An 11,679-nucleotide genomic window follows, 5' to 3' on the forward strand; every position below is an offset into this window, starting at 1 on the left:
TCCAGTACCTACCTGGAGGATCCTCTCATCAGCCACCATTTAACTGCGCACACCTTGGGCCTCAGATCCACCTCTGGGTCCTTCCCCGCACACACTGTGTTCCAGGTAGGCTTCCTGCCACAGACCTCGGTTCCTAGAGTCCCTGCAGGAAGCTGCTTCCAATGTCCCCCCCTCATTCTCTCTGCCATGGAGGCAGTTGCTTTGGCTCCTGCTTTTCCACGATCCACCTCTACTGTTCTGCTTTCTACTTGGACCCCCACAACTCCTTCTTCCAACCAGCCAGGGGTGTCAGTGGCCTCCTGTTTATAACCCTGAAACTTACCAGTTGCCTTTGCCATTTCCCTACTTCCTCATTGAGTTCCCTTGATGCTCAGGTCCTGCCCAGCCACTGAACCCCGATTACACTATTATTGAACCTTAGCAGCATCCCCAAGGACAGTCCCCAGACATGCCTGGTTTTCATGAGGATGCTGAGATGAGAAGGACTAGCTTGGGGGTCCTTGGCTGCTGGGTTATCCCACCCGAGTTCGGTTCTGTACCTGTGTTTAGCAAGCCTCAGTTCCCTCTCATTCACTTACAGCTTCTCTTAGCCGGGTAAGGGAGCTGGTAAGATCTACATTGCACCATTCTTTGCAGGATTAGAGATAGGGGCCTGTCTTGAGACACCTCCATCTTGTCATCCAGCTAGAGAAACACACATCACAAGGTGTACCACCATATGCTCTCTGAAAACTTTGGCCAATTTGAGGTGTGGTGGGTAGTACCGAGGGGTTGTACGCTAGGCAGAGTATTGGTTATTCCTAGGAAGGGTCACTAAAGCTGACTTGCTTTTTGATTTGTCTGTCTTGGGTTTTAGCCTTTTAAAATGGTTTCTGAGGCGTGGTCTGAATGCCAGGCATTGGTAGACTGCAGCTTGCTTGTTCCCTGGAGAGTGTTTGAGTGACATGCTGTTTAGTTCTGAGTCCTGCAGACAGAAGGTCTCCTTGTGGCATGAGACCCGTAAACAGAAAGCTGCATTACAACTATCCACCGTCAGAAATGTAGACAGATCTACACTTGCAGCCCAGGCGTGATCTCAGGGTGGGAGACCAGAAACCATCTTCTTCCCCTAACATCACACAACATGGCTCAGAAAACCCTTATCCATCACCAGGAGCAGAGTAAGATGGAGGAGGAGACAGGGGGCTTCCTGAGGGTTCGGTGACTCGTTTAAGGTCTCACAGAATGTTGACAGGACACCGGGACTTCAGGCTTTTAATTCTTCCTCCCATTACTCTGGTGGCATCTGTATGTGAGGGAACCAAGGCTAAGTCTGCAGACAGAAGTGGGAGAATCCCTGCATGCTTGTCACTGGCCAAACCCCAGCAGGATGTGAGGGTGAGGTGGGACCGCAGACCCCCAATTTAAACAGTTCCAAGACACTGCTTTGGTAACCGAAGCACCACTCGGCACCACTGTGCCACTGGGTGAAGGGTTTTTTTTTGTCCATAAATATCTTAATGTTATTTACGAGGTTGTCTGGCATATAATAGCATGCATTATTAATAGAATAGCTTAATGCTCTTTACTAAACAGGCGTACGCTCCTCCATTGTAAGTTGAGCCTCTTTTACTGTGTACTTTACAACACATGACATTCCTGCTCAGAATATCCCAGCAGGCTTCCACTGACCTCCTGTGGAGACACGGGCTATCTCTAGCCTGTGCCTTCACCCGTGTTCTGAGTGTAAGTACGTCCTGAGGTAGTTGCGGTTGGCCGTTGCCTGTGCTGTGTCTGGATGACTCCTGCCTGGAGCCTGTGGTACTCAAACTTTTATTTCCCCCAACTGCCCAAGTTTGTCCACTCCCTCCTATGGTGAGTCACGGAGACTTCATCTGCCACCCGCGGCCTTGTGAGCGCTACAACCATGGGACGGTGGTGGAGTTCTACTGTGATCCTGGCTACAGCCTCACCAGTGACTACAAGTACATCACCTGCCAGTATGGAGACTGGTTTCCTTCCTACCAGGTCTACTGCATCAAATCAGGTGAGACTGGAGGCCGCACCCTTAGGGGAGGCTGGTCCTTTGGGGGCAACCTTCAAGCTGTGATCAGACCATGTCCTGAATGGTATCCACTCCCATCCTATCATGAGCCTCAGGGCCAGGCTGTAGAAATTGACCGTGATGGATAGGGGTGGCCTCTGTGAAGGGATTCCAGGCTTTGTACAGAGCATCAGAAATACTCATAAAGTGAGCCATAGCCCTGGCACCCATGGAGAAATTCATCTTCTCGCAGCCGTGGTGCCACCCATTGGCAAGGATGCAATCCCATAGGTGTAACCAGAAATATGTACATGGAACCTGAGTTGTGCATGGCCCCACCCTTCTCTCCAAATATTATTGTGGGTAAGAACTGACTTCACACAAGTGGAGACTCTGTCCTTGCTCCACTGACTCAGAGTAAATGATGTAAGATGGGAAGCCATCTTTGCCACCCGTCCCAGCACACCCGGGGAAGAGGCCCCATGAAGGAGACCTGGCACACACTCTTTCCCTGTCCTTCCAACGTCTGCCCACTCTCTCCAGCATTTTCCGGACCATAGCCATGGCTGCTGCCCCAGCCCGCAGTGGTGTTTGGATGCTGCCATATTCCGTGTAATGTTGTGCATCTGAAGGCATACAGATGTCATGTGAGCCAGCAAGAGGAGCGGCACTGAGTCTAAGAGAATGACCACTGAGTGGGATCATGGGATGGGATGTGCTGGGAGCGAAAGGATGAAAATCTGTTCTGTAAGGGTCTGTTTTTGCTTCTCTTATCTGGCAGATACCACAGAGAGTGGAGGGATGGACAAGGAGCGGTCATGTACCCTTGGTCTTTAACACCCTTTCAAACTCTATCCCTCACCCAAGAACAGTGCTTTGGGCCATGTCAGAATAGGCCCAGGACAGGGCAGAAGGGCACCTTTCACCCTCTTCCCCAGAAGCATTGTTCCTTCGTCCTATACCAGGTTCTCTGGCTCAGGCTGCAACATGAACATGTCCGTGTACAGCCACAATAGTGTCTACACATGCGTCACCTGCCAGTATGTCTCCAATCCAGAAGGACCCATGCTAGAGATAGGTTTTAGTGTTGTATGGATCCTAACATGACTTACCAGCTGTACTGGAGGTAGGGTGTGTCTCCTGAATCCCAGGAGGCATACCGCGGGTACCTCATGTACCAGATGACCGCCAAAGGAATGTGCACCTCATGCTTGGCTCTGTTATCTCTCATGGCAGAACAAACGTGGCCCAGCACCCACGAGACCCTCCTGACCACGTGGAAGATCGTGGCGTTCACAGCCACCAGCGTGCTGCTGGTGTTACTGCTTGTCATCCTGGCCAGAATGTTCCAGACCAAGTTCAAGGCCCACTTCCCCCCCAGGTTAGTGCAGCAGAGAGCACAGGTGAGGGAAGAGCTTAAGGGTCTGGGTAGTCTGTCAGGGAGAGAGCACCATGGTGGAGACAGGCCCTTCAGTTGGTAGAGCACGGGACTTTTAATCCCAGGTCATGGGTTTGTGCCCCACATTGGGCACCAATTTGTTGTAGTAAATCTCTAACCTGAATATACCTGTGCAAAAACACACAACTCAGTTATAATATTTATAAGTCGTATGCCTAGATTGGGCAGATTTACCACTACACTAATCTATTCCCCAGCTATGAGATCCCTTGCTACTTGTGGTCTAGCTTTCTCAGCTGTGATTTATGGTGCATTAGCAGACTTTCAAATGCCCCACAAAGCTAATTTTTTTATATACATATGAATATCATGGTTGGAAGAGTTTTCCAAGATACAAACTTCTAGGGTGTTTTTGAAATCCGTGGTGCAGTTCTGGGTCTGAGGTCGCCATGAATAGATAATCATGAACTGGGTAATTGGCACAGCACAGTCAGAGGTGGAAATTAATAGCTCACCTTTTCTATTTTCTATTTTGTTTTGTCTACCTCTCTAAAAATGAGTGGGGTAGTTTTGTTTTGTTTTTACAGAGAAGCAGCCTAGTAAATACAGGCTGGCCATCCTTTCTAGGCACTGAGTATCCCCGTCCTTCCTTAAGATGGAGATTGATCAACAGGAGACCTCTCTGCAGAAACATGCCAGGGACTTGGGAGGGGAGGCTGTTTCTCCGCCCTGCCTCATTTCTGGGGTGGCGTAGACCCTGACGTGCTCCCATTGTTTCCTCTGCACAGGGGTCCTCCCAGGAGTTCCAGCAGTGACCCCGACTTCGTGGTAGTGGATGGAGTGCCTGTCATGCTCCCGACCTATGATGAGGCTGTGAACGGTAGCTCGAGTGCCTTAGGCCCCGGGTACCTGGCCTCCGTGGGCCAGGGCTGTCCTTTAGCTGTGGATGACCAGAGCCCTCCAGCATACCCCGGCTCCGGAGACACGGACACAGGCCCTGGGGATTCAGAAACCTGTGACAGTACCTCGGGCTCCTCCGAGATGCTCCAGAGTCTATATACACCCCCCATGTGCCAAGGGGGCAGCCGCCCTGCCCCAGACACCCCTGACACGATTTCAAGCACGGCAGGGGAGGTGGCATCCACAAGCCCGGGCATCGACATTGCAGATGGTAAGCGTTTCCAAAGCTGTGGCTAGCCTCCCCAGTGCAGGGTCAGGCTATGGGCCTGCTTCTTACCCAACTCGCATTGCTTCTCATTCTCTCTACTTATAGGGCTACCAACAGGCCAGTTGTTGGCAAAGAATGATCCCTATTCTGTGAGTAATGATTCCAGGAATAGAAATTTCACAAGACCCCCAAAGAGTACCAACTTCTACCATGGAGTTAGAAGCCTAGAGAGAAGACAGCATCTCAATTTTGATGCCAAAGATATGGGGGTGGAGGGTGCCTTCTTGTCCTTTAATTGAATAGGACCTGAAAGGGGTACCTGGGGACCGCATCACACACAGGCAGAAATGTGTACCAAGTCCCAGCACATTTGCTAAAAACTGGCTTAAAGGAAACTGGTTCTTCAATACCACCATGTACATTACACCTACCTTTCCTCTCTGGGTCAATGCCACCATGCACACAGGGCCCTACCTTCCCACTTTGGGCCCTGAGGAAGGCCAGTGGAGTGAACTGCTGCCAGCCTCACCGGTGGAGTGACGTACCTCCACCCGACCCCAGAGAAGTGCTGTGTGCACAGAAGTCACTTTACCCACGTGCAGTGAAAGGTTCATTTGTCACGGGGAGGATCATAACCCATGAGAGCAGTAAAGTGTGTCTGAGTAATCAGGGCTCCAGTTCCCAGGGAAGGAAGCCCAGCACAGCCCTATAAAGCGTGGCTTCAGTACACAGCAGAAGCAGGGTAGAAACAGACCTGCTGGCCCCTCAGAGTGCTTCCTGGGCTCCACCCTGCCTCTCTGCGCTCGAAATGGTAACATTTTGGCCTAAGCAACTATGAGGGCTGGTGGTGAAAGTTTAACATTATCCTTTTTATGAGCTGGATATAAAATCACAAATTGTTCTCTAGCAGATAGATGGTGTATGGGGCAGGGAGAAGGGATGCTGTTTTATTTGACCTTTAATGGAGGCATGGAACTTAATGTTTTCCTTTCTTCTCTGATTTCTAGGATGGAGCTGTTTTAATGAGGCTCGTAACTCCCAAACCATGTAGCTTTCAGTCAGACTAAGCAAATAACCATCTCTTGCTTTCCAGAGATCCCGCTTATGGAAGAGGATCCCTAGCCTGGTGACGTCCTGCTAATCCCATTGTCCCGTCTGGGGAAAAGAGCCTTGAACCTTGAAGAGAGGCCACAGGAGGACAGAGCTTGGGGTCCAGGGGGGGTGCTTTTAGTCCATCTACAAGAGGACAGTGATTCATACCATACATCTCCAGCAGGACTGTGGGTCTGGCCATCAGCAATGGCGGTGCTTTCAAATGAGACTCAAGGGTTTATCGCGACCTGCACAGAACAGAGGGCAGAGGGGACTCTGTCTGCCTCACGCCCATGACAGAGCTGAGTGTCTCTTGCTACAGAGCGTGAGACAGTGCCACATACATCCCAGCGAATCACAAGTAGCCTGTTGCTTCTGTTAACAGCACTCCCTGCTCCTCCGAAAGCATGTCACATTGTATAAATTTGCTTTTAAAATCTGCTTTGAACTGTCTAGGGACTTTAGATCTGGACAGTTCAGGCTCTGTAAAAAAGCCCATGTTGACCTGCAAACCCAGGAGCAGATCCTCTCTTCGCCCTTCTTAGTAAGGGACGGGTTCCCAAGGAAAGACTCTGTGTAACACTCGGACCATCTCTTACACTGGGACCGCTGATCAAAGCAGGATGTGGCGGTTTGAATGAGAAAGGAAAGGAAAAACAAGCCAACTCGCTTTCTGGAAAGTTCTTCATGCCAAGCCCCCCATGCTCTGTGCTGTCACCTGGAGACATGCGTCGGTGTCTGTATTCGTGGTTTGGCGGTGGACCTGTGGCGTGGGATAGACCTGTGACTGTACACCTGGTGAGAACGTGTTCAGATGCATCTTGTGGTGGACCCAGTAACCTGGTCATGTTTGGTTTGGGCATTTGGCAGACTCCATTCACGTGTATCTGCTCATGCCTTCCTATGTGGATCATTGCTGTCGCATTGCCCCCACCCTAAAACTTAACCATTCTTTTATTTTCCAAAATGGAAAGATTCTGTAAACACATTCTGCATTTGGAGGAAGAAGGAAGCATAAATCCGATCTTTTGTGACCATCCCCCAGCCCCTAAGCTCTCTATTTTGTCCTGCTAAGTCCAAAGGCTGACTTCCCAGCCCTAAGCCACCCAGCTCTCTTGCTTTCGGGGGACCTTCGGTCCTGCCTGCCTGCCATCCCGCATTTCTGAGGGTCTCATGGCACCCACTGGGTGTTGTGCCTAAGCAATCTACTGATTTTTTTAAAGAACCTCCAGTCCAGAAGGGTCTCCTCAAATATGTGTTGGTCCGTGGTGTCGTTTCCATCCCTCCTCTGGGTTGTAGACAAATATAAACAAAACTCTCATCCATAAAAATCACTGTGCTGATAGAGCACCGGGGGCTGGAGGCTTGATCGAATCCTGTTTTCTCTCAACACAGACTGATTAAAAATTAAAAAGAAAACGATAGTTTGAAGCGTGACTTTAATAGTGGAGTGGGATGGGGAGGGCGGGAAGTGGGTGACATTGGTCGTGGGTGGTAGAAATAAGACATGGGATTAAGAACAGCTGAAGGAGACATCCTAGCCAAAGGTCAGGCTTTGCCCTGATGTGTGCACAGCCACTGTTAGTGGCAGAGCGCTGCTGAGCCTGAACATACAGCTGTGGGCAGTTGCAGATTGCTTGAGTGGCAGCCTCACGCCGTCCCTGGTGAAGCCCTATGTCCTCAACTCCATTTATACAAAGGAGTTGATGTGTGGTGACTGACATGCCACTGCCTGACAGCGTGTGACCTGAGGAACTGGACCCCATCCCCCATGGGCAATGTTGACCAGGCAGCCACACCTCTGCACGTTGTTCTCACACACATTCTCTTCCATGTCTCCTCACTCATTCAGGTCGTGTCCCAGAGACTTCTGGGTAAGAGCCTCATCTTCTAGGAGGTACACATAGCTGTCCCGGGCCATCCCTGCCTCTTTCTAGGAAATCCTCCAGCAGCCGGATGGCCACCTGACCTGGACACCAAAGACCAGGGTTGTAACCAGGGGTAAGACAGCAGGGGGCATCAGGGAGCTCACCGGCATTGTTCTCATTCCAGAGGCTGAGGGAGGGGAGAGCATTGCTGTGTAACCATAGCATTATACTCTCCAACCCACTCACCAGCACCTTGCCTGATAGCAATCAGCTCTGTGCTCCTAGCAAGCATCTTCCCAGATGGTTTTTTTTTTTTTTTTTTTTTTTTTTTTTTTTTTTTTTTTTTTTTTTTTTGTTTTTTTTTTTTTTATGGTTCATTTTCCCACCCTAGGTACTTCTGACAGAGAGAAATTTGGTGAAACATGGTGTGGTCCCAACATAATTCCTTTAAAAATCCCGAAGTCCCTATGCTGCGTAAGAGGGAGCAGGTCACCTTGCACAGACCTCCTCAGTATGGAAACAGACGGGGCTGTGGAGGAGGAAAGAGCCCCGAGACTGGTGCTCTCCTCGGACTTGGGCAGCGCCTACCTCGGGGCTGCATCCACGCCGCTGCCGAGCAGCCCAGTGCTGGCTGAGTGGTTCCCCAGTGTGAGCGCGGCACAGGCGTCTTCACACTTCATTACCGTGTAGCTTTTCTTAATTGCAAGGTTGTGATTTGCCTAGGCGGATGCTTCAGGCCCTTTCCCACCTAATTACACCCGGTCTAGCAGCTGGCACACGGTCAAGGCTGCCTTCTGCTGCTGCCGAAGTGGTCCCTAGCCAGCAGCAGGTCCACGATTATCAAGCGCAAAGCCTCCTGGTCCACAGCCCATTAGGTCCGGCGGCTTGTATTCCATCCTCCCTCTACACAACAGGTGTTCAAACCCCTCCCACTCAGACAGCCTCAGGCTCTTAGCTCTTCACTGCATCACAGCTTCAGGACCCACCTCCTCCATGACCACCTGGCTGTGAGCTTGGATCAGTGACTAGCTTTACTGGGCTTTTGTTTCTTCGTGCAGACATTTAGAATGGTTTCCCCCTGCGTTCACTGCTAGGCTGTGCATGGCAGCTGATGTAAGTCAGGCATTCAGATGCAGAGGGCATTTGAGACACGGCAGCTGCAGGTCCTGTGTGAAAGGGGAGAGGCCATCATATAGATTGGTCCCCCACATACATTCTCACACACCTTTGCCCTTCTGAGAAGGCAAAGGTATTTGTATATTAGACTTATAAGGGGCTATCCAAAGCAGAGAGATAAGATAAATCGTATCTGTGTCCTCCCAGGAGCCCATTCCGAGCTCCTGAATACTAAGGTGATGTGTAAATGGGAGTTTCAATCCATGGGCCATCAGGTCTTTGTGCTTGTTCCCGGCCCAGCTCAGCCCTGCTCACTGAGATCAAGAGAACCTCAGAACCCCTCCACCGCCACCAAGACCCCCGAGGACTCACTCATCTCTACAGGCAGCCCTGTAGATTACCGCTAAACTGCTTCCTTCATTTTATTTGTCTATTCGGAATTGAAAGCATAAAAGTTAATAAATACCTGTACATTTCCAACGTGATAAAGAGGAAAGTCCTCAGGGAGAGACACCTGCTCCGGCAAGCAGCGCCGAGCCCCAGGAGGGGCTAGACGCTTGCGAGGAGGGTGAACCTCAGTGAGCATGCTGGCCCTGAAATGGTAAAACTTAATGTACAGTGTGTATGTCAGTGTGTGTGTGTGTGTGTGTGTGTGTGTGTGTGTGTGTAACTACCATATTGGGCAATGTCAACATTCATCAATACACACACACATGCCTTGTCCCTGTGTTCAATTTGGAGGCTTCATAATGGATGTGATGAGCCCAGGAGAGATGCAGACAGGAGCAACCAAGATCAGGAGCAGTGATAAGCCCTGGGTGTCTGGTGAGAACGTCAGAGAGGCTGCTACTCCCAGCCTGGCAGGGAAAGCTGCCCGCCCGAAGGAGGAGGCAGCTGAGCCATTTCACACAGTGAGCAGCTTTTGGGGGGTACACATTAGTCATTTTCCATGTAAACTCTTTTAAATGGGGCCTTTATTATATGACCCGGGCTGACCTTTGAACTCACAACCCTTCCTTTGTTTCTAATGCTAGGATTACAGGAGTGTGCCACCACCCATGGCCACATCAGCCCCTCTTTCTCAGTCTTACTAGGAGAAGCTCAGAACTGATCGAGACTCTCCGGCTCAGCTACGTGCAAGCTACCACGTACAGCCCAGTCTGTTTTCAACTGTGAAATATAGAAAGATAATAGGACCTGTTTCATATAGCCACCAGGAGGAACTCAATTAGCTGATTCACGGACCTTGATTAGAACCACATTTCGTGCAGGTTCGTATGTAAGACTGTTGGCTATCATCTTTATTATAATTATGCTCAGACAAGTCAGTAGTTTCTCAGACATTGCTAGCATCCACCTGCTAGCATCCATCCACTTGCTTTGTTCCCTGAATACTCACAAGGACGTATCCTGCTTGGTGAGTCATCTCCAGTTTTTACCAGCACTTCTCTGCTCCATGATAGCTTGTTAGGCTCTTTTTTTTTTTTTTTAAGATTTATTTTATTTATTATATGTAAGTACACGGTAGCTGTCTTCAGACACCCCAGAAGAGGGCATCAGATCTCATTTATGGAAGGCAGTGAGCCACCATACGTTTACTGGGATTTGAACTCAGGGCCTTCGGAAGAGCAGTCAGTGCCCTTACCTGCTGAGCCATCTCTCCAGGCCTCACTAGGCTCTTTGAGACACAGTTTTCAACACACAGATAGGCAACCTGCTCGGATGGCGATGACCTCAGCCTCACCTCTGCACTTGCAGATGGATGTCATGGAAAAGGTGGACGGATCGTCTGTGGAAGGCCATCCACAGGCTCCCTGCTAACACAGCCCTCAAGCCTGAGCAGGGACATCGGGAAGAACGAAGCTGCCCACCTTGGCTCGTTCTGTGCCTTTTTTCACACTTAAGGTACTTTCTATCAGCCACTTTGGAATCTCAGAGCTTGGGGCCATAGGTTAATCACTGATCCAGGACATGTCTAGAATCGACACTGAATTCTCAAGTCCATAAGCCACGGTGTCTACCTCCTTCATTTCCTTCAAATACCATTAGATGAGCATTCCTTGTGAGGTAACAGTGATTTAGTGCTATTGCCTTTGGGGGGCTGGGGCACCTTGAATGGGCAGGGATGTCCTCCAGTTAAACTCAGTTTCACAATCATCCCTGGGTTTAAAGCGTCAGCTCTGTCACTCACACGAGCACAATCAGGCATGATAACTGGCATCTAAGCCTCTTATCTTTGTCCTGTGAATCAAGGGCACTAATGGCACCACCCCGAGTCTGCGGTTAGGATTAAATGTGGCGACATAGACTACTTAGAGTCATTTCTGGTGTCACACAAACGCTCAGTAACTGGAGCTGCTCTCGGCTCTGTTACGGCCTGGCATCCCTTAAAGACAGAGTGGGCTAAAATCCATTGTTAGGCAATCCTGCCCTTGTGTCAACACCAGAGTGTCCTTAGACAAACCTAGGTCTAGGTCAAGGCAGACATGATACCAGCAAGAGACAAAATAGGGCTAGGTTGTAACTTAGTTAATAGAGAGCTTACCTACCATGCATGGAGCCCTGGGTTCTATCCTTACCATGATGTAAAAAGCAAATAAATAAAACCCATGGTATCGAATGCATGTAATCCCAAGACTGGGGAGGTGCAAGCAGGAGGATCAGAAGGTCAAGGTCATCCTCAGCTACATAGTGAGCTTGAGGCCAGCCTGAGCTACAAGAAATCTATCTCATCTCAAAACACAAGGAGAGTAGTGGAGAGTAGACAGGAGATGAGTGAAGCTGCTGATCAAAAGACTTTCGCACTAAACTCTTTCTAAGAAGAAGAATTTAGGCTTCAAAACAACAATAAAACTATCGTGTGGCAATACATAAACACAGCTGTTCATTAGCATTATCAAGTTTACTGCAGGATACACAGCCCTTCCTGTAATGCTTTTACACGGCAGACTGTTCTGTAGCCTCCAGCAGCAGCAGCACCATCAACATGAGTAGCCCATGCTAGCACAAGGAC

The 11,679-nt window shown here is 49.8% G+C and overlaps 1 protein-coding gene across 7 annotated transcripts in view; it reads left to right on the forward strand.

Annotated features, from left to right (window-relative positions):
- The window catches only part of Susd4 (sushi domain containing 4), a 127,507-nt gene extending 120,401 nt beyond the window's left edge, over nucleotides 1–7,106 (forward strand). For 4 of the 7 annotated variants that reach the window (XM_031337321.1, XM_031337305.1, XM_031337331.1 and 1 more), the window contains 4 exons: nucleotides 1,829–2,026; nucleotides 3,260–3,404; nucleotides 4,211–4,593; nucleotides 5,684–7,106. In XM_031337321.1, the coding sequence (XP_031193181.1) occupies nucleotides 1,829–2,026; nucleotides 3,260–3,404; nucleotides 4,211–4,593; nucleotides 5,684–5,712 (755 nt within the window). In that variant the 3' untranslated portion in view covers nucleotides 5,713–7,106. The remainder of the gene's footprint in view (nucleotides 1–1,828; nucleotides 2,027–3,259; nucleotides 3,405–4,210; nucleotides 4,594–5,683) is intronic. The other 3 variants (XM_031337358.1, XM_031337338.1, XM_031337347.1) reach the window with 1 other exon arrangement.
- Nucleotides 7,107–11,679: the final 4,573 nt, after the last annotated feature.

Source organism: Mastomys coucha, unplaced genomic scaffold, assembly GCF_008632895.1.
Source record: "Mastomys coucha isolate ucsf_1 unplaced genomic scaffold, UCSF_Mcou_1 pScaffold1, whole genome shotgun sequence".
NCBI lineage: Eukaryota > Metazoa > Chordata > Mammalia > Rodentia > Muridae > Mastomys > Mastomys coucha.